Raw genomic sequence first — 23,040 nt, forward strand, 5'->3', positions numbered from 1 at the left:
GATAGCCTAGTCACTAGCATACACAGATGCTTGTTCCAGATGCAGAAAAATTAGGCAGAAAATATTGAGATTTTACTGCAGGAATATGCATTAATGTCCTCATAGGATATGTGTCCTCACATACATCTGTCCTAATAGGAGACTTTAATGCTGGTATAATCTAGGAAGCAGAAAGACAGCAGAGGAGATGTAGCCTTACACATTTCTATACATAGTAGCTAATCTCTAAACTCAGCTGAGCCAAGGCTAACATTGTGATAGATGGCATATATTGGGGTCTACTGTATTATTAGCCTTGGTAGAAAAATTAACAAACCAGCAAATTCTTTTGTCATAATTTTGTTTTCTATTATGTTCATAAACTCGCAGCTCAGGAAAAAAGAAGAAGAAACATGATGTGTTCTAAAATAATGACTTTTAAAGCAAATATTTTTCATCTTCCTGAAAGTTTTGCATAAGGGTTGACCTAGATTTGACACAAGGCTATGTGTCTTTGTGGATTGTACTCTTTCTCATGTACAAGGACTATAGTGAACACACCATCATGACTATCCACTGTTTTCTTCTTGCATCACACACTGCACTCAGGATTGCAGCTCTAAATTGTGATAGGCTCAACTCTCTGAAGTTTCACCAGGTAGCACACACCATATACACATAGGTAGACACACTGCCTTTAAAGTGTTAACTCCAGGAGAGTGAGCTTAAACAAAGGATCGAGTTCCTGTAGCCCTGAGGCATCCAAATACTTCAGCAGAGGAATGATTGTGGACTTTATGGGAACATTTAAACCCATCACAAATGAAAAGTAAAATACTCTAATGTGGGTTTCTTTGACTAATTCATAGACGCCATTTATGACTCACATCTGCAATAAGATAGCAGCCTCCAAATGACCAGCACCTGCTGCTCTGCAGAGGTGAAAAAAATCTTGTTAAGCTGTCCTGGAACATACTTGTGTACCTGAACCCAGAATTTTGCTTGTTTCACATTCAAAGGCAAGAAAAGCAGTGCCTAAAACATGCCTCATGACACAGCTAGTAATAAACATAAAAATTATTTCTGCCTGAAATAAATGTCAGTGGAATACCTTAAAAGATGAATGTGGAGAGCTTTAGGGGCAAGGACAACACTAAGAAAGAACTTCTGAATCCTTCATACTCTGGGAATGCAGATGCTTTCATAGATTGTCTTGCTACAATGAGGACAGAGGGAATTATATAGCTGGTCCTTCTGGGCATTAATGAATAATTTGATAGCAAACTAGAAAACAGTTCAGTTCTTTCTCAACAAACCCTTGCGCACATAACAGTGGGTCTGAAGTAAAAAAGGGGGCCAATATTACTAAAATGTTACTGTTATATCTTCCTGGTTCATGATCTTAATATTGCACATCTGGGCAATGCCACTCTGGGAAAATGCTGTGGAAGGTGAACAAGGAAGGTCATGTAAACACAGAAGACAGAGGATACATCCTGAAACATCTGTGGGGAGCCTGCAGCCATCCCATAAATGCTCCACTCACATGCTGACACCCCTCTCTTGTGTTGCCTCCACCAGGGCAGGGATGGCTGTGCTTGCAGGCTGTAAGCACTGGCCCAGAGGGTGCTGAAGCCCTTGTCTCCATAGATGCATCACCAGTCCCCCAGGTCCACAAAATTCTTGATTTCCTTTTTTTTTACTTTCCCTGTCTCTCCGTATAGAAGCTGCCTAGGTGCCTGCCACTGCCAAATCTGCAGACCTCACCTGCTTAGATGCCTGGCAGGAGAGAGATTCTTCCTTTTTCCAATGAGGCGAGTTCATTGGCTAAGCTTGAAACTGCAATTGCACATGAGTGGAAGAGTTGGGTGTGCATGTTTCAACCACAACCAGCAGTGGGGTGGGGAGCCTGACAGAAGTCAAAGCAGCACTGCAGGGGATGTCTGGCTCTCACCACTGGTCATGGGAGGCTCATACAAGGAACAGACTTCAGAGGTGAGGAGAGTGCCGGGAGCTTAAGGTCTTGCAAAGCCAGCCTGACACAGGTAACCATATATTAACATATAAGGCTGGGACAACCTCAGAATCAGAAATACAAATATGGGAAGAGGGGAACGAGAAGCAATGGGTAGAAACAAAAGGAAACAGCTGGAGGGAAGGGCACCATCTAGAACCACCATGCCTCTCTCATAAAAGGTTACCAGCCCATGGTCTCCCCAACCTCCAAAGAGCTGAAAATGTGTTTCCCCATGCCTTGGATGTGGAAACTCAGACATCCCTCAGTAATAAATACAGCCAGCCAGTGCCAGCAGAAAACACAAAAATACTGTGCAAATGGCAACTTCAAGGAAGAATAACATGCCCATCTCTAAAAACATAGAGTCTGGAGCAGTCTACTTACTGGTTATGTTCTCCTTCTTAAAATCTGTAAAAAGACAAGACAAGATGTAAGGAGGGATCGTCCAGGATGCAATATCACTGGATGGTCACTTACAAGCACATTACAGGAAAAAGTTCCCTCCCCAGCAGTGCTAAAACAGCTTGTTTGTTTGCAAAGGCACCTGAGTTGCAACTTTGCTACTATTAAGACTGGTTCATGAGATTGTTATGATGTTTTTAATAAAGATCCAGGCTTTATTTATTTGAGGGATTTTTCCCACACCCCAGTTGCATGAGAGAGACAAACAGCCAAAGCAGCTGTCACAATTCCATGCACAGGTGTTGACAGGACAGAACCCACCATTGGCTTTTACTTTAGCTGTAAATTATGGATCATGCCTTTCCCCTCTCCCTTACCAAGAACACAGCTCTCTGGACAATAAGCAGCATGTGCCACCTTACCAAAGAAAGGGATGCGGGTGCAGGAGCTGGGATTCTGGTGCAGGCTGGGCAACCTGTTGCATTCAGGAAGAGTGAGCAGCATCAGCCCTGGCTTGTAAATCCCCTTCTGAGAGTTCTCCTCCATTGAGAGCCATTCCTTAAAGCAGTAGAGATCCTTTACAGCAAGGCAATTCTCTCTACATTTTTTTGCAAAAAACAGTGAAATACAGTTGTCAATGGCTTGAAAAGAACGGCTGCACTTAGCAGTGATGTGCAGGAGTTTTGCAGGCTGACAGAAATCTATTAACAGGGTGACACTTTTTAAAGCCAGTCTATCTGGCTTACAAACCATGAAGGAATCTGTATGAAATGCAACAGCTTCCTTTTTAAGAAACATACAAACCTACATTATTAAAGAAGCAAGGTTATTCTCAAAACACACCAAGCTATGAGGAGTCCATTCCTATCTTTTTCTACAGATTTTTTGACATCTTCTACTAATAAACATCATAGAATCATAGAATGGTTTGTGTTGGAAGAGACATGAAGGATCATCTAGCTCCAACTCTCTGCCATAAACAGGTGCATCTTCTGCTGGACCAGGTTGCTCAAAGCCCCATCCAACCTGGCCTTGGACACTTCCAGAGATGGGGCATCCAGAGCTTATATGTGCAACCTGTGCCAGTGTCCCACCACCTCACTGCAAAGGATTTCTTCCTAATATCTAATCTAAACCTACTCTCTTTCAGTTGAAGATATTCCCCCTTGTCCTGTCACTACATGCTCTTATAAATGGTCTCCCTCTCATTTCTAGAGTCAAAATTTTTCGGTTCTAAAAATTCTATTCTAAAAATCTCACTTAGCTTCTATAAATTGTACATTGTCATCTACTAAAAGAAAGAGGTGAACTTCAATTCTTAATCTTATATTAAACATTTTGCATACTTTTAATCTCACTGAATAAAAAAATAGTATTTTTTATTGGCTCGACAGACAACTTTAAATCCATTTTTTTCCACTGTAGATGCCTGCAGTAAGAGCTTTAGGTTGCCTGGTAAAAAAGTGACCTGTCTCCCATCTAAGGTATAACTCCATAAAAATGTGAAACATTCACTAACAAAAAAATGGATGCTTTGGATGTTTAAATGGGCTTTATATGAGAACCTTTTTTGTGTAGAAGTCCAAGGCAGAAATACCTGCACTAGAAAAAAAAATTAAAAGAAACAAAAAAAGAAAGCACACCATACTGGGGATTTTGTGGATTTGTTATATTGGCCAATTTATTAGTGATTTGCTTATTCATGTAGTCATTCTTGAGAGCCTGAGTTGCAAAATCAGCGTTAGGATCATGTGCAAAGATTTATTTTGCACAGCTCAACTGAAGTCTTTCTCAGATCCACAACCTTTCCAAACATCACACAATGATGGAGAAAGGTACTTCTGGGGTCTGTAGTGAGGAATACAGCAAAATTCACCACCTGGTGGTTTGACGCAATCTTTTTAATTACACAATGGTTTTGGCAAGAGCAGATGGTCATGAGTTTCAGCAGTGGCTAACAACTGCAAACACTCTAGAACACCTGAAGGATGGAGGTTATTGGGAATTCTCCCAGAGCAACAGCTTTTCTGTGACAGTAATGGATGTCTTTTAATCCAGCACACTGAAGTTATCAATGCCAGCTGCTCTGTGCTTGGTTTTAGCCAGTCCTGGTTTATTCCTTCCTCCCTTCAATGGAAGCCAGAATGCAGCCAGATGGCAAATTTATCTTTTTTACATTAAACAACATGTGGAACAGGAATGACCTTGTGAAGTAAAGAAATACTTAGATAAAGAAATGAGAAAAACTTTTGCATTTGAAGCACTGGCTTGGGAGATCTGGATTGAATTAACTCTGTTCATTCCTGCATACTGGGCATCCTTAAATAAGCCCTTTATTCGATGTTCAATTCCAAAATGCAAAAGACCATTCTTCTGCAATGCTGTCTGCTCCAGGGTTAGAGGAAGGTTATCTGCCCCCTGGAAGAATGGCAAAGCAGCCAGAGGGAGGGATGATCAGTCACCTCTAGCTGGGTTCATAGCATTGGTGTAGCACCTGTGCTGAGCAGGGAGAGTTTGCTGAGGTCACATGCAAAGATTACTTCAGGCTATTATTAGAAATGTTATGTCATGTAAATGACAGATGGACAAAGAACAGTAATGGCAGAAGACAGCAAGTGTGCTAGTAGTGTTTCTAGAGAAATGCAAGAGACTGTGTAAGAGGAAGTGGGGACACACAGAGCCAAACAAAGAGAGACTTTCCCCAACACAAGAGTGTTCCCTACAGCCTGATCACTTCCTATCAGCAGTGATTGAAACAGAAACAGGGGGTACTTCTACTATTCCAATAGCAGCCAGCAACAAGAGGCAGACTTAATCAGACTTAAGAATTATGAGACAAGACATCACTTTCCCTTAAGAACTCTCATTTTAATCAATTTGCATCTAAATTTACATTAAGTGAACTTTTCCCATGTTTTCTTCTCATGCGTCCTTCTGTTTAATTTCATTTTATTTTACCCCCTGATTACTTTTATAAAATGTTTACTTAGCCTATCAGTTGTTATTCTTGCTAGCTAGCTTCCAAACCAAATGAATATTGAAAACCAACGTGGAAAGAGAAAAATTGGTGCAGAAAATAAATAACAACATAAAAATACATGGACACACATTGAGGGCAGTATGTCCCTCAAAAACTGGGAGAACTCCACGACATCTGAGAGAGTTAAATTCTTACACATGAAATATTTCACCTGAAAACTTGTGTAGTCTAGCCAGCTTCTGCAGAAAGCTATAAAGTTGTCAGTAAAAAGTAGTTAAGAGAGTTGAAAAGTAACCAAGACCATGTGAGATGTGTTCAAGAGCCCCCAGACCTCTCTCAGCCATTAAGAAGGATATATTAGATGTCTGAGTTATCAAAAGGAATACTGGGCTCTGGAAGAGCTGCTGTCCAGCTGATGTTCTCTGAGGAATTGGAAAGGATGTTATTCCAGGACTTTTCTTATGAAGAAAGCTACATTAAAATCAGATGGGGGGAGGGGGTAAAGGAGGGAGAGATAATTAATAGAAACCAACATTGACTCATGGATTCAAAGAAAAATGGTTCCAGGCAAGCCCATTGACATTCTGACATATTTGCAAATGTTGTAACTGTTAGCTCAGCTGCATCAAGATCAAGTGCATATTTATGTTGACTGACTTTAGAAGTGCCCCAGAAGTACAGGTCTTCAGTCAAATCACTGAGAGTTCTGGTCCTGCAGGGCCACTCACGAGCAGGGGTAAATGAAGCAAGGCCAAGATCTAACTAAAATAACTTGCAGAGCAATATGCAAAACCCTCAGCTGACTAATGTGCTGCGCATGTGTGGCTGAGATATAAATACTGTCACAGATCTTGAAAAAAGGCACCACGTTCATGTGTTTAAGGGCACAATGACAAAGAGCAGAATATTGAAGTGTCAGGGAGGAGCCTGCCAGGAAAAAGCAAATTGTAGTACTTGGTTGCATGATTATCTCTGGATATTGCACATAACCTTTTATAGGATATATGCTACCCCTGTGTTGATGGTAGAATATTAGGCAGCATAGATATCAAATAGAGACCTAAGGCATGGTCAATATTCAACTGTGGTTTTCCCCTGCGCCTTTGCTTTAGAGATATTAAAGGAGGAGCAAAAAAAAGGTCCCAATTACAAAAACAACATGCTGCTAGTCATCCTAAAAAACCCCTACATAACTGGAGAAATTATTGCCATTAGATATCTGGCCCAAGTCCAGCAAGCAGTGTGCTTGCCATGTCTGTAGAAAAGATTTGATTTGAGACACTAGGGTTGTGGTGACTCTTCCAATAAATGCAAATCTGAATAGTATTTTAAAATGTGTTTCAAGGCAGACAGGAACAAAGCAGTGCACTTTAGTCAGGGATGTCAGCTGCCAAAATGTGAAACTGGTAATGACTAGTTTTTAGGGACTGAATATGTCAGGAAAAAGAAAGCTTCACCCTGATGTATGTGTGAGGGAGGCCGTCCTATGCAAAGCACACCAAGCAATCACAATTCCATTATAGTTAAAAGTAACAAAACTTGCACTGGCCAGAAGAGGAAAAGCTGTGTAGAGAGCTTGGAAAAACCTCTTTTATCTAGTCAGATAATCTGGGAAAGATGCCAAATTTCACTGCAAAGAGAAGAAGAAACTCGCCTCCGTGGCCATGGTGGGAGGACAAGGAACAACGAGGGAAGGACTGCTCAGGAGGTTGCATAGGGAGGGAGAAGCGTCTGTCACTGGGATGTGTTTACAAATACCTGTCAACAGTAGATTAGCTACAGTAAGAGATGCTTTGGACTCCTCAGGATCCCTGTCAGCCCAATTTCTCTGCATATAGAAGGATACAATAACCACATTGGAGTTTTGATATATCAGGTACAATTACACAGGCAACGTCTCTGGTCTCATCATTTTTGTCACATTTTTGTCATAGCAGGAAGTGCTAAATGATTGGTGTATTGCCTAGGCTGGATTTTTTGCATCTTCTGGAGCTGCATTTAGTCAAGATTCCAAAGAAGCAATTACTCTTTTTAGTAATGAAGCATATACATACTGGCCTAGTAAGACTTAACAGAGAAAAATATGTTAATTATTGAAACTACTTCTGTAATTCAAATGGATACTCCTTTCCAGCACTGTCCTCCAAACACCTGATATAATGTAGAGGTCAGGACTTCAAATTCAGACCATATGCTAGCAATGGGCACAGTGAGAGCTGAATCAGTCTGGGTGTACAGAGGAGAGAGGAAAGGGAAAACCTGTGCAAACCTAGAGGGCCCAGCTTCACTCAGTGTCACTTTCTACTGCAAGCCTGGACAGTCCCTCACCACTCCCCTGCTGCATACACATCCCCATGAAATGAAAGTGAAATATGAACATGTTTTTCTTCATTTACCTGCACACTGGTTTTGGAGCTGGCCCAGCTCCCGAGGGATTGCACTCCTGGAAGATGTAGTTACACAGCAGAGACTCAGCAGCCGGTTGGCAGAATGAACTCACCATTTTCAGTTCAGTCCAGGCAGTGTGCACAAGCAGCTCTTGGGTCTCCTCTGGGTCAGCATACGAGGAGTTGAAGAAAACAAGAGCATTCTTCGCCAAGAGAGCACTACACACCTCACCTCTGTATGTGCTGCAGTAGCCTGTGTCACCCTTGTACAGCTTGCTGTCAAGGACAAGAGTACACACACAGTAAGATCACAGATCTAAATAGCTGCATGAGCACAATGGCCCTATTTCTGAATAAAGTGGCATGTGTAAGGCTAACAGAGTGCAGAGGAGATGCTAGATGTTTAAAACCACTAAAACCAGCTAATGTAATCCAAGAACGAAACTTCTGCAAAGTGCCAGCCCAGGTGAGCTCCAGGGATGAGACTCTGGCCAAGGGTTTTAACATAATAAGTGGGCTAAGGATCACATAGAACAATGACCTAGCATGGCCCCTCACCCTGCCCCTAGCCTCTGATGGGAAAATATTTTACTTTCCTACTTCCTTGCAGTAGGGATCAGTCAGGCTGCTTGTTGCAGTCCTGTGATTACTCAGGATTTTTCACTCTGCTGTCTAACAAGAGTTCAATTTAAGATAGACTTGATGAGCAGGAGCCAGGTAAGATCATAATGTACTGGAATTTTTCGCAAGATCAGACCAACTTCCTCCCTGCCCTCCTCAGCTCCTGCAGCACTCCTGACCCTGCCTCTCTTCCACACCTTTAGGTGGGGGTCTCAGACACAAAGAAGGCACAAGTCTCTGTTTTTCTTCCTGGTGTTTCTCTGCAAGGCACATCTTCTCTCTTCACCACATCTCCCATTTTGCAAAGTCCTGTCACATAGCATGGAGACAAAGCTATGCAGGAGCAATAAAAATCACATTAGGGTCAACTTCTTTGAGAGCCATTTATTTATCTTTCCCATGCTATTTGCATCTAGAAGGACATCTCTCCCCCTTTCCCTTCATCCCTTCTTCCCTGTGGCCATCAACAGGCAGCAGAAAGGTAAGGGCAATGCACAGGTCAGCCAACAGCAGCAAGGTCTGTGGGTGAGGAGGTGCCCTCTGCCTGGGCAGCCCGTGGGGTGCAGTGTCCTTGGTATGGGAGGCAAAGCTGGGAAAACAGACTCCCTGTGTGTGGGGGATGGCAAAATCAGGGCAGGGAGGAGGGCTGGGTGCAGCTGTCCCCACTGCTCATTCGGTCAGTGTAACTGGGGTCAGAGAGTTCAATTCACAACATGCCAACCATTTGCAGCAGTCAACAGAGCTATTTGTATCTTTGCCTTTTATTTCTTTCCCCTGTCCAAATAATCACCCATTGTTAACTCTGGGGATTCTTGCTATTTTTTCTTCAGAAATCTGGAGGTACATGGAGAAGGGATTACACAGGATGCTCACATTTCTGTCCTTCAGATGATGTTCTCTGCAGATGACACTCCCTGACCCTGTTTCAGCTGCTCTGTTTTAGGGTTCATGTGAATTTTTTCTTTAATTTCTTTTTCTGCATCACATTGGATAAAATAATACAGGAAGGCACCAATCCCTTGAGGTTTACCAAAAAGGCAGTGGTGCTTTGAACTGCATCATCCCAGGCTTCATGGACACACCTTCATGGGACACAGGAATCCCTCAGCATGCTGCACTGGTCTCACAGCCCATGACATCTCCTGCACACAGCCGGTTTCCCCAAAGCAATGCACCGACCCCAGAACCCTCATAAAACTGTTCTTGGCATGGCAGGGGTCATGGTGTTTACATTTTCCTGATGGTTCCCATGGTGCTTAATCTGAAAGTTGCATCCTTCCTGGGCCCAGGGGCAAAAGCAGGGACATGTGTGTATGGGGCAGCTGTGCTGCTGGCTTCAGGGGGCTGCAGATGCAGACCGAGAAGAGCTAACAGTGTTAACATTAAGTTTCCTTGCTTTTCTAAAATATGTAAGGAGATAGGGACCAAGTTGCAATACAGAGGTAGCAAAAACATGTTTCTCACAATGGTTTGTCACAGAGAGGGAATGTCAGGCAGCAAATGTTAAGAACAGCTATAGGACAGATGGGGTGAGCACTTGATCTCTGTCCCCATGCCTGTCATACCTGCATGGGTGCAGGTGTAAGGCATAAGCCTGCCATCATCATTGGGTGGTCACTTAATCACTTACAAACTTCCTGAATCAATCTAGCAAGCTCCTGTGATGGAGGCAATAGCCTTTCCAGGGAGTCTGTGTCAGCAGACTGGCAAAGCCATCTGCTCAGACTTTCCCAGGCTCTGCTCTTTTCTATAAATGCCAGAAGCCCCCAGCCCATCTCCCAGGCTAACATTCTCATTTTCCTTCCAGACTGATCAGCCAGTGCAGCCTGTAGAAATATGGAAGGATTCTAAAGATAAAAAGCCAGCTAAATAGTCCAGTCTTAAAAATTACTAAGCAGGAGTTAATCTCTCATCACATGTATATGGCTTTACTCATCCATAACTCTGCTTGGAAAAAATATAACCTTCTCTTGCCCTAGTCTGGTGAGCACTAAACCAAATTATGTTTATTAACCATGAACAGGGAGGAGTCAAACTTGCAGTTGAGCTTTGCTGTGAAAATTTACAAGGTCAAGGGAAACTGTGGATCTGTAAGCCAATAGAATTTCCTTCAGAATATTCTCCCCACAGCTGTTTTTCACACACCCTGACTGCTGGTTTGACTCAAAGCTATTGTTATCTACCCCAGCTTAGTCTCCAATTATGCCTCTGTAAAGGAGCTCAGTGATCCCTTTGGGTGAACTTCATCTGCACAGTTGGCATGCAGAAACCCTACTCCTTCATTTAAGCCAAATTAACCAAAGCCTCTTGGTTCATCATTCTTCTTCCTAGCCCAGAAAGAGCCTCCACAAAACCACAGAAAGTCATTCTTACCTCCATTCTGCCAAGTGGCACCAGATCCAGGAATTGTGATGAACCAGGAGAAAGAAGAAATGGAAAACACATCAGTGACACTTCATTGTTCCCTCTGAGATGCATAAGTCAAGATTTCCATGCTAGGAAATGTGTCTGACAAATGTAAGCTGTATGAAAAAAAATGCACCTAAATTCTGTTCCTTTTTTTGTATCTTCTGATGGGGAAGAAAAGTAGGCCAACACTGAACACTGTAAAGTGAGAAAGAATGAGGAGGAGGAATTGGATTGTTGAGGTAGTGCCAGCTGAAGTGGACTGCTTTTTATGCCTTTTATGCTGATCCTTTGGGTCCTATGTAACCAGCAGGTAGCATCCTCTGTTTAAGCCACATAGATATCCATTACTTCAGGCAGCAGCTGTAACAAGTAGGAGAAGCCAGTGCTGGAGATGCAGCACTGGCACAGAGCAGGAGCCACAGGGAGTTGGGCAGTGCCAGCATCGGGAGGAGGCACTGGCCATCAGCCAAGAGCCAGGGCATCTCTGTCCTGGGAGCCTTGTGAGCTGGGCAAGGCCAAGGCAGACTCCTGTTCAGGTCTAGGGTGGTGTTCTCCTCCTGCTGAGCACACACAGCAGCCCAAAGTACCTGTCTGCTCCACTGCAGCTGGAGACAGACTTGCCTGGGCTAAAAGAAGGATGGAAAATACAGTACCAAGTGCTGAGTACCTTGTGGGACGGTTTCCTGTTATTCCTTTGAATGCCCTTCTTTTAAAGGGCATTAATATTTTCTCAAGAAAGCAGAAGCTAAGGCAGAAAGACGAACAAGTGCCTGCCTGGTTAAAAGCAGGACCAGGGCTACTATCCTGTGTCCTGTGTGATTCCTCTTTCCTCTGACTAAATCCTCATGACTATCAAAAGAGTCCCAAGCTGCCACCTTTTTCTATGCTGCTAGTTAGCTCTGACAGAGGCTCTTTGGAGGTTCATTTTCACATTTGAGAGATGTCTCTGAGAGAAGAGACAACTCCAGGCAAGGCAGGGTACTACTCTGACAGCAGCCATCCTGCTTTCTGGATGCCAACCCCTTGTGAAGCTGAACTGCTTGAAGCTATTTTCACTTTGCTGTTAGATGATACCAGCGCTGGGTCACGACCACAACTTCCTCCACATGGATGAACTTACCAAGTGTGCTTCTGGGACACAAAGTACAAGACAGCATCAAACATGCAGGAAATGACAGCTATGCCCGTCTCCAAAGTGTAAGAGTATATGAGGAAATAGCCTGGTGGAGGATGTACTTGTACTCAAATTTAGGCCTCTGGACACTATCATCTCTCCAAGGCTTCCCCTCTTCCTCCAGAGTACTCCACACCCCTTTCCTCTTCCCCAGCAGGAAAGGCTGAAAAAATTGACGGCCTCTTCTTTCCCTGCATACCTGAAATGCTGATGGTTGCTGCTGCTTTTGCGGCTCCAAAGGTTTTGCTGTGCTTGTTTGTGGCAAGACAAGTGAACAGGCCAGGCCGGGTGACATACACCTGCAGTCTGGAATCAACCACTCTGTCCTTGACAGTTTCTGCTACCGACTCTGCCGAAACCTAAGAGAGTGAAAGCCAGTGCAGTAATATTTCCAACAAAGACAAAAAAACAAGCAAACCAAGGAAAAATCTAAGAGACAGAGTCCCAAGCATTTAAATTAGCAGAGGAAGATGTGGTAAGGAGACAAAAGTGATGGAGAGCTAAATCTTCTGGCATTACTTTGGTGCTTTCATACCAGCTGACCTCACACACAAAAACAAATGTTAAAAGATCTCTCCTATATCACACTTCAGCAATACTTTTGCAATTAGATTTCTGTTCAAGAGGGTCATAATCACAATTTGATTTATGTAATTGAGCTGGCTAATTACTACAGGGTTTCTTATGGTAGATTTCCTCTTCACGCCTTAGCAAGGAATGGCACAAGATGACTTTGTGAACATCCATTATACAGAAGAAGAAAAGAAAATAATTTTGAAGTCATTGATTCTGGATTAATATAACCTCTGCTATACTCTCAAAGCAGTCATGAGCAAAGAAAGTGCTCTGGTCCAACACTTCAGCAGATACATGGTAGATTTTCTTACCTCACAATTGGAAATATGAAAGAGGCTGCAAATATGATGATTTTAGCCAGCTCTTTTTCCCAGATCAGTAATTCCCAGTTAAATGAGCATGAAGCCTGCTGATTTTGACCAGTTGGGCTTGATTTACCATCAAGTCTTTCCTGCCAACATGGCATTCATTAAAGTAGGAGACTGTGGTACATACACACTCTGTCTTGCCCAGGCAGTAGGAAGGAGAACATTGCCTACTCTAACCTTATACTGAAAGGAAGCATCAAATGTAATTCAAGTGAGGTATGTTCCTTGTGGATCCCATAGGTGTGGTGTGACTCTAAGGATATTGCAGATTGTCTCCCTGGATCCATCCCAGCGAAGCTCTCTACTCACACATGTAACTAAGACAGAGATATCAATCTGACCTCCCTGGAGGCTGGTAAAAATGTGCTTTCAATGAGATCTTTCAGTAAAATTAAATACCCATAGGTATTGACAGCAATAATTGAAAAAGCAAGAAGGAACTCATCAGTATCATAACATGTCTTGTAAGCAGATTGGATTCTCTATGAAGAGAAAATGCTGAAAAGAATATATTTGTTTTGCCTCACTCAGAGACAGCTTGGAGCTGTGGTGAGAGAATGTTCATGGAAAGAAATCACTAAATAATCAGACCAGCACAGTTTGTAAGTACTGTACCAGGTAGGTCAGTCACTGTGCAAATGGAGGGACCAGGGATATTTTTGGCCTCATAACAAGAAATCAGTTCAAGAGGGATATATGTTCACAGATATCTCTTTGTTACAGAGCTGCTCAAATTTAGTTTTAGAATCCTTTTCTCTCCAGAAACCACTCAGCACTAAAATGGTGCAGGGATATTCTCAGAAGGAAGGAGGTATTTCCTACAGGCCGCCCCTGCCTCCCACATCTTGGTGGGATAGCTGCTTGCCATGAGCAGCTTGTGCTAACCAGTCTTCTCTCCCTGCTCAGGCCTCAGGTGTACCACATAGAGCAGCACTGGACTGTGCCTGCCGAGCACAGAAAACTGGGATTGTTCCTTCCGGCTTGGGGTGCAGGAGGAAGAGGGTGCTCAGGTAACTGCAAGCAGTACAAGCAGTGTGCAGCATGTCCAGTGGAAAACCACAGACAGGACTGTGGAACTAGGACTTCCACACTGGCCATCTCTTGTTTTCTTTACTGGAAACTTCAAGATGTTCCCTTGTGTTAATTGATTCCCCTTCCTTTTCAAGCACATTTCCTAAGATTTTGTTTCCAGGAGTCATCTTTTTAGCCTCCAAAATATCACTTCAGCTACCAGGAAATTAGAGACCTCTTCATATCTTCACACCTGGCTCATTAATTCCTGGATGTGAGGAAAACTACATTATAAGATCCATGATGCCCTGTGGTGCCTAGCAGGAGGAAAATGAATTGTGTTTCTATTTAGGTAAGCCAGGCAGCTGCTGCACAGAGGAGTTTCCCTCTGAGGGCAGCTCAGTAAGCTCAGCAGACTCCTGTTCTTTGAGCCTCAGGACAATTACAAGTCGATGTTCAGAGACCATAATGCCACAGGCATGTTGAATCTTCAAATGATTCACCACTGCTGTGAACCAACTCTCAAATTCACCATCTCCAGTCCACTGGCTTCCTGTTGACTCTCCCAGAGGGCTCTCATTAAGGTTTCCTTGCCATGCTTAAAGTGAGGCAATCTGGAGCACTACCCTGCTGTGACTGGGCTATGCCTTTCAGACACGAGTGGGGCAGAGCAGATGTGACCAGTCAGGCAGTGAGTGGCCCAGGCAGGGGCTGAGCATCATCTCATGTTTCACCTCACCTTTCTGTGGGACCCACCCATCGGGATCTCGGCAAAGCACAAGTCTGTGCTCTGGAAATATACTGCTCTTGCCAGGCACCTCAGACTCCTGCAAAAGGTTTCATTCCCAGTGGGAAACAAGTCTTAAATAAACACTTGCAGTATTCTCAAAATAAATATCATTTGAAACCACCAAGCACCCATGGGTCTCGGCAGAGGCTGATCTGATTCCTTTTCTGCTCTGCCTAGCAACATTGATGGAATATAGAAAAATAGCCCTAATCAGACTGGTGGACACAATAAAGTACCAAGGAGGCAAGAAAGGCAAAACAGCCTTCAGAGTAGCCATAGGGTCTTACTAATGTGTTTTAATGTATGGGAAGAGGATATACAAACCAGGATGATGACAGCCCCCTGAAGTAAGGACCAAAGAGATTTATTGGTCCTCTGGAAGGCAAATCCACAGGAATGGTCAGGATCAGCCTGTGCTCAGAAGGATTGAGGTCAATGAAGGAGGTCAATGAGGAAAAGCAGAGGCAAATTGCCAGCCTGCACTCAGCAGACACTCCACCTGCCTCCACAGAATCACACCCTGGAGCTCACATCCTCTAAAAAGTTGTCAAAAGACCAAAGAGAGTATAAAACGTTTTCATCTTAAGCTCATGAAGACTAGAGGGACCCCATGGCAGGCTTGGGCTGCAGAGCTGCCATGACTGTGGTGTCCTACTCAGTCCCACACAGGCAATACTAGACTCCAAGCAGGTCTTCAGCTCACTGAAATGAAGGTGTTGCAATAGCCTACACACAGGCATGAAAGCCAGGCAAATTGAAAGCAAGCACCCATATTAAATGGTCAGGATCATTAGACCACGGAATCTTTCCTATGAGACACAGTTGATTTGCATCCCTTAGTGCCTGCCACTGAGGAGGGTGTGCCTTTCTTAAGAACATGCTTCTGGCCAGGGATAAATTGATGACATATTTCACATCACCTAGGTCAGCCTAGAAAATTTCAGATCTATTCTCTTCTTCAAGTATGCTGTTCCACGGGTATTTGACCTCAAGACAGTTTGCTTTACGGAACTCCTTGGTTTGTGTTACTTTGCCAAATACACAATTTTGCCTTGTTATTGTTACCACATTATTAAAAAAGGAAAGGAAAGATAGATGCAGAAATACACAGCAAAGTCCTAGAAATTCTGGAAGAATTTCCTCCAAGACATTGGAGGAAGGACATTGGGCTTTCCAGATCCTATCAAATGAAGTCATACAACACCCTGGAGAAGGGGGACAGTGCTTTTTTCAGAGGAGAAAACTGCAGCAGTGAGATGAGCTGGACTCAACCAGTTTGAAAAACAAGGTGCTAAGTTAGGAAGGAATAGAAACCACTGGTGCTGTGTTGTGGTTCCAGCTGATAGCAGTCCTGCAGTGCCAAAAGCAGGAAGAAGAGGCACTTACAGCTTTTCCATTTTCCAGCCAGGTGACAGTAGGGACTGGAAGACCGGTTGCTGTGCACCGCAACGTCACCACGGACCCAAAGGTGATGTTTTGGGATTCAGGAGCCTTCAGGATTCTGGCAAACACTGTAAGAGAAGACAAAGATGCTATTTGAATGATAATGCAAAGCTGAGGCTGGTGCTGACATGGGGTACTCCCTGCCCAGTGAGTCTTGATGTAAGTCACAGATCCATGAATAAAAGCAGAGCACAGAACAGGCTTCCCAATGAGTGACAGTGTTGGGAGAGAGAGGAGTAGGAGAAAAAAGGTGTTTGGAAAGAAAGTATTCATTCTGCACCTTATAGACCAAAAATTTACCTCTGGAAATTTCTGTGTCAAGTCCAAAGCCTCAGAGGAGGTAATGTGCAAGAAAACCAAGAGCAAACTCTTCAGTAGCTTGCAGATGGAACAGCTTACAGCAAAAAAGCAGCAAGCTACCATGTTGCCCTGCCCAGGATGACCTCCTGTGAAACTTTTTCCAAACCATTAAGGACCACCAGTATGGACAAGTGCCATGAAGGTCAAGGGTCAGATAAACTCAGTTTGATTGCAGTGATTAAGACTTGCCACAGAGTGCTGCAAACACTGGCATTTTCCACACCACAACAAGCTGCCCTAAGGGGAAAATGTCTAACATCAAGCATTAAGGTATGAGAGAAAGACTGGCAAAAACTTTAGGAAGACAAGATTGAAGTGGAAAAGTAGCTTTTAAAAGTGGCTTTTCATTTCTACAGCTCCTGCTTCTTTTGTGGAAATAAGGTTACTGGGCACTTTGCAGATAAGCAGAATAAGCATTCCCTTAGCTCCCTCCCGACTTTCTTTCTTTTTCTTTTTTTTTTTTTTTTTTTTTTTTTGTTGTTGTTGTTGTTTTTTGTTGTTGGGGGGTGGGGAGGGGACTGTTGGCCAGAAATAATAACTGAAGTATTCTTGCTGAAAACTTGTTTTGATCCAGAAACGCAGCCCTGATGGTCTTCACAAGCTGCTGTACTTGGACCACATAGAGAAAAGCACAAAAGAGAAATTTCCCACCTGGAACATTTGAGTTTTGACCTAAAATTTTTAATGGAAAATCCAGAATGTCTGTACAGAAACAGGCTCAATAGCACTGCCATTTCTTACTCAAATTTCTCATGCTTAGTGAGTAACACCTTCTGGACCACACAGCAGTGTCTAAAAGTCTCCATCAGAAACTTTACTAAGCAGGGAAGTTTCTCTTGCAGTTGTCAGAAAAGCCTGAGATCTTGTTTGCCACATTTATCTGTATATTTCTCCTTATCAACATACCTCACAGTGTTGCCACCTTCTGTTTGCCCTGCTCAGAATTAGAATATCTGTCCCCCCTATTTGGGGTGGCTAGGCTTTGTCTACAAAATTTCAGCTGAACTGAAAAAACGTTTATGCTTTCCACATAGTCCTACCACCCAGTTCTGAGCTTGTATGCAGCTGAGATTTGTTGACAAAGAGCCTGAGAACAGCTTTTGCTCATAGATAAGTAGCAGTAGGAGTTAATTTCAGCATGGAAATCCCTTTGGTCATTCAATAAACTCTTGGGCAGGGACTTTCAGGAAGATTAATGTCAGTGAAGTGAAAATGGTGAGTGGATAAATACTATATTGAGCTTCTTAATTCTTCTGTGTGCTCCAGGCAATCCCACCTGCCTGAAGTCAAAGCAGAGCAGCATCAGGCTTATGCACCCCTTACCCCTCAGCAAGGCAGCAGGTATGAAACTCCATCAGTAGTAAGCAAAGCTTCAGTGACTGGCCAGAGGCGTTTCTCATGAATAATAAGTAAAATGAAACCTTTGTCTGAAATTTCACTTCAGGCCATTAACACCAGATGGTTATGAATTTAGACCCAAGTTTTGCAGGCTAAGCTCATAATTATTTTTATACTTCATTTGGAGAAATACTAAACTTTGGGACCTGTCCTCTGGCAGCAGTTACTTTCACAAGGCTCCTGCTGAAGCCAGCACATGAGCTTCCAGAGTCAGAATACTGCCCTTAGTGCTTTTCCTGTGCTGCTCAGTGTGCTGCTGGGACCCTTGCCCACCTGATGCTGCTCTCTGACTCTGCTGCTCAGATCCTGCCCAGTTAAGTTAATATCAAAATGAGAAATTACCAGCATCCAGTTAGCTGATGCTGGACGGTGGCACATATTTCCTCCCCTGTACTAGCTGCTCTCCCAAAATCTGCTAGGATCTTTCAGCCAGGAGGAAAAAAGGCACACTTTGAAAATGGCAATAGCACAGGCAGGGTGCAAAGCCACAGAAAGCACTATGGCTGGCCCAGCTCATGCCTGGCAGGGTGCCTATGGGGAGGTCAGAAAGCTGCATTCCTCTTCCCAGGGTCCAACCATCTGCACTGATCACTGCACTTGCTTTAGTAGCCCAGCACACTGCTAGGTAAGCAGTTGTCTCCTAGCATAGGAAAGGTAAAACATCAGGCCATTCTTAAAATCCTAAAACGCCAAATACAGAGAGAAAAAAAAATCCAGCCACAGCTCCTAAACATTCGTGTTTCTGGTGGCAAGTACTGCAGGGAGGGATGGCTAAAGCAAAATTTGGCCTATAAGGAACTAATCTGATTTCCAAAGTGTGGAATAATTGAAATTTCTTCTATTCCCAGTGCTATCATGTGCATTCTTCAAGACCTTCAAATTTGAGGTTATAGATTTAATTCTTTAACATTTCAGGTAATTACATTTGCATACTTTCAAATATTTTATTTAACTATCTTACATACATAGCTGTAGATAGTATTACTGGAATAAACTGGGAAGGGGGAATTATGCTATTTTATTTTTAAATGAGAAATTTCCTGGGACAAGGGCCGATTTTCCCACAGGTTTTGGAGCATGGCTGATTGGCCAATCCAGGGACATATTTTCCAAAGGGCTTTTAATCACTTTGGAAACAGTATTTAAAAAATAGCATCAGCTATTTCTCAACTACCTAATCTATGGGTAGATGATCGACACACTGACATTGCTGTCAGACTTGGGCACTGTGGGAAAGTTAGGAAAGTGCAGCCAGTGTCACCATCCACCTGTGCAAAGCAGGACAAGAACACCAGGATGAGTGCCCACACCTGTGATTTTTCTCCCACTCCCTCATCTCCCCCACTCCCAAATTCCACAAGTAAAAAAGGGGCAAAGGCAAGGAAGAAATGGCAAACCTAGTGGTGGTATAGCTGGCAGGAAGAGTAGGGTGAAAAGCAAGAAGAGGAAGGATCAGGAAACAGCCATAAATGTTTGTAAAGTTCACTTTTTTTCTGTGGGCTCAGGACCTTGTCTTGTTTGCAATTTTTCTCAGAGTGAAAATTTCCAACAATCAGGCGATTCCTAATACTTCATTGCTTGTCTGCCTTTCTCCACATCCTCCTAAATGTGGATTTTGCTCTTGCTTGTTACATTGCCATTACAAGGTTAGCAAAATTCTCATCAATACCCCTGGGCTCTCTGCACTGGATTTACCCACTGGCATGCCAAAAAGTAGTTAGGGAGAGTGGGCAAAGATGGCTTAATTTATTTATTTATTTTAGTGGAAAATAAAACAGAGGAGCTGTAAATGAAATCCAGACAGCTAAAAGCCAAGCCAGCATGTCAAATATCACTCCCAAGCTCCTTAATAAATGTACTTTTTTACAGCCTTGGTAAATGATGGTCTGTGCACTGCAGGACTTGCTAGGAGGTATCTGTACTGTGGCCAGCTGCTCTCGTTTCTGAGAATTACGTAACATCATCCAGTCCAAACAGTAGGGCTTTAATTCAGTCACAAACTTTTTATACTATAAAAAGATTAAAGCAGCATGCCCTCCCCCCTGCCTCCATGCTGAATAGCTAACTCTTTCCAGGTGACTTTTTTTTTCCCCATTGCCTTTGATTGAGCTATGTTTCATTTCCCAGGTTTGGGGTCTGGTCCTGCAGTCCTGGCAGATATCTGCCCTCAGTCTGGGTAAGGCCAATTTTCTTGTTAAAGGAGGCTGGATTTGGCCAGTCACAGCTGTGTAAGTGGCCTGGGGCCATGCTGCTGTTTTGGGGAAAGGACAAAGTGATGTCCAAGCACCAATGATGCAGTTTGCTTTTTGCCTTTTTTCTTTTATATGTTTTCAGTATTCTTCACGCATATATTTGTAGCTCTGTAGCCTATGGTACTAGTGGCTAGTTTTCCCAGCAATTTTCCATGCCCTTTCCCCAGGAAGAAAGACAAAACAAATTCCAGAACTCGAAGCCCCGGGCCCCAGGGCTATCTTGGTTCCTCCTGGAACCAAGGCTGAGAACAACTCTTGGAGATCCATTCTCATGGACAAAGTAAAGCCAGGCTGGAGGGGCTCCAGAGAAGGGGCTTGACCTGGGGGGGAATTACATCACCACTCATCCTCCCAACTGGAGCTTTTTGTGTATTATGTTAATTTCCTAAAACCTACAAAAATGCACTCATCCTTGGGAGGATGGGATTTTGTGGGTGTCTTTCATACTGACCCTGAAAGCCTCCAGATAAAGATCTGCTCTTATATTACCTCCTTACTAAAATGATCTCAAATTTCATCTCCAGGTTGGGAAAAGGGCAACACCAGGACCAGTTTTGGGGTGTGGAGTAGGTTGCTCTTTATCCAGAGGCCACTGTTGCTTTGGTGAACCCTGTATTTAAGAGAATATGAGCAACACTTTCCCATGTACGTCAATTAACCTGGCCTGTCAACATCCACAGGTTTCACAACCAAGAGTCTGTTGCTAGTCCCAGCATACTGTAAAGCACTTGCATCCCCAGTGGTCCAAAGCAAGGCAAGGCCACCAGGAGCTCTGTTTGTGTTGGCAACCACCTGGCAGAGTTCCCATCCCACTGCGGCCAAAGCCTGTCCTGACACATGAGCCAGACCCAGTGTGCCCATCCTGCCAGATCTGATGTTCCAACCTGCATCACTTTTCCAACTGCTTTGTATTTATCAATGAAACCAATAGCTTATTGGGTGATTGAAACCCAGTCTTACGCATAATTTGGTTTTTTGCAGCTAAGCTGCAGAGCACAATACGTAAAGGCAAACCCTGTGTGGACAATGTGTTTTCCTTTGCATGTATTGTTGTGTTGAGATCCAATGTGTCTACATTGCTGCAGCAGCTGGTAAACTACCTATTGTCATGCAAGGTTTCCTGATATAAATACCCTAACAAAGACTTTACACTGTGCAAAATTCATGTGTAAGTACTTAGCTAAATTGCAAGCATTTTTGTTTCTGTTTGTCAGTATTCCCATAGCTCTTTTGTACCCAAAGCGTGAAAGGTCAGAATTATTTCTTGTCTGCAGAGGTGTCTCTGGGCTTGGATTTTGTTTACTAAGCCATAAAAAAAACATTTCTGCTTGCCAGGTCTGAAGAGCCATGAACCTACGTCACTGTGATTTTTGCCAGTGAGAAGTCCATTTGTCTCACTCCCCATTCAGATTTATCGAGCTCATAATCATTCACTCTTCCTGACAAGCCTAAAGCAGGCAGTCAAGGAAAGGTAAAAAGTGGAGTGACTCCATTTTCCTTCCTACTGGTGAGAGACAAGGGGAAGATCTGAAATTTTTAAGTACACAGAAACCTGCAGCATTTGTGTTTTCTAATATTACTTGAATAAAATCAAAAAGATCTTGAAATACCAGGGCCAAGAACAGGCCACACACCATGCTCATGGACCAGCAGTCAGAGACAGCCACACCAGGCTGCGTGCTGCAGATAATCACATTCCAGGAGCCACGGCTGACCAGCCTCTGCAGAACCAAATACCACCTTGGAGAACAAACAAATTCTCCAGCAAGGACAGTCAAACACTCCTATCACAGCAGCAGCAGGTTCTGCATGTGGCTTAGCACATCCAAAATGGGGATTGGTTAATAATTAAATCTCAAAATAAGGTCAGTTTCACTTCAATCTCCAAGTATTTATTACCAAAGTTGCAGTATTTATCTTTTTTGTAAGCCTACCAAGTAAATACAAAGAGAAGCAAAACAGGTCAGGCAAAGCTGATATGAGACACTTCTTGTTTATCTATCAAGTTGCTTACCTATTTTTATTTAATGTGTGTACAAACATGCTTATTGCTAGGGAGCCATATGTATACAAGTTATCCAAACCAAAAAAAAATTAAAAATGTAGTAAGAAATCCATATAATCACTGTATTATTTCTCAAGGAGCAGCATTATTATGTATGGGGCCCAAGAGAGCAAGGTGAGGAAGAGCTGTAAGCAAGCTGTAAGCAAACAGTATTTCATCATTCACTGACCCTCACCCTGTTATTAACCCAGGAGATTAAGCTTCCAGTGCATCTGAAATATCTGCATTTTGTACAAAATCACAAGATGCAAGCTCTTCTGTCTCCTGATATATTAATTGGGAGGCTTTGGTTTTGTCATAATCCTTAAAACACCATGCAGCACAGGCTAGACTCCACAACGATGGAGACATAGACACTCAGTCTGGAGCCTGATATGGACACCAGGGACAATTCACAATCTCTGTGGAAGGAAGATGGAGCAAAGCACATCATCTCCATCCTGAATCATTTGCCTTCAGATTCAAAGCCCTAGTGTCTGATATCAAAGCAAATTTTTCTTAGCAAGGCAATAGCTTTTCAAGGTAACTTTATTTTAGGGTGTACTCCCAGCTTTATAGGTGGTAGAACAATTTGCATTAGTAGAAGGACTCATGCAATGGTAAACGTATCAGCCACTAACTTCTCAGCTGTGAAGGACTTTACACTGCATGTGGATGTCTCTGGAATCCTTAGAGGAAACACCACAAATACGCAAAGATGTAATAACCAGGAGTAAAATGTAAATAGATAGCTTATATCCTGTGTAACTATATAAAACCTGTTCTGTGCAAGTGTTCATCTCTATATACAGAGAACACTAGATTCAAG

The 23,040-nt window shown here is 43.2% G+C and overlaps 1 protein-coding gene across 4 annotated transcripts in view; it reads right to left on the reverse strand.

The window, feature by feature from the left end:
• Positions 1–23,040, reverse strand: part of MUSK (muscle associated receptor tyrosine kinase) — a 57,376-nt gene that overhangs the window by 15,772 nt on the left and 18,564 nt on the right. Inside the window, exons 6-11 of one of the 4 annotated variants that reach the window (XM_056513648.1) lie at positions 16,101–16,225; positions 12,169–12,328; positions 11,778–11,781; positions 7,775–8,041; positions 2,821–2,996; positions 2,381–2,404 (exon numbers count right to left, since the gene is read on the reverse strand). In XM_056513648.1, coding sequence (XP_056369623.1) covers positions 2,381–2,404; positions 2,821–2,996; positions 7,775–8,041; positions 11,778–11,781; positions 12,169–12,328; positions 16,101–16,225 — 756 coding nt within the window. Of the gene's footprint in view, positions 1–1,927; positions 1,950–2,376; positions 2,405–2,815; positions 2,997–7,774; positions 8,042–10,759; positions 10,767–11,777; positions 11,782–12,168; positions 12,329–16,100; positions 16,226–23,040 lie in introns of all 4 variants that reach the window. The other 3 variants (XM_056513649.1, XM_056513650.1, XM_056513651.1) reach the window with 3 other exon arrangements.

Source organism: Oenanthe melanoleuca, chromosome Z (genome assembly GCF_029582105.1).
Source record: "Oenanthe melanoleuca isolate GR-GAL-2019-014 chromosome Z, OMel1.0, whole genome shotgun sequence".
Taxonomy (NCBI): Eukaryota; Metazoa; Chordata; class Aves; order Passeriformes; family Muscicapidae; genus Oenanthe; species Oenanthe melanoleuca.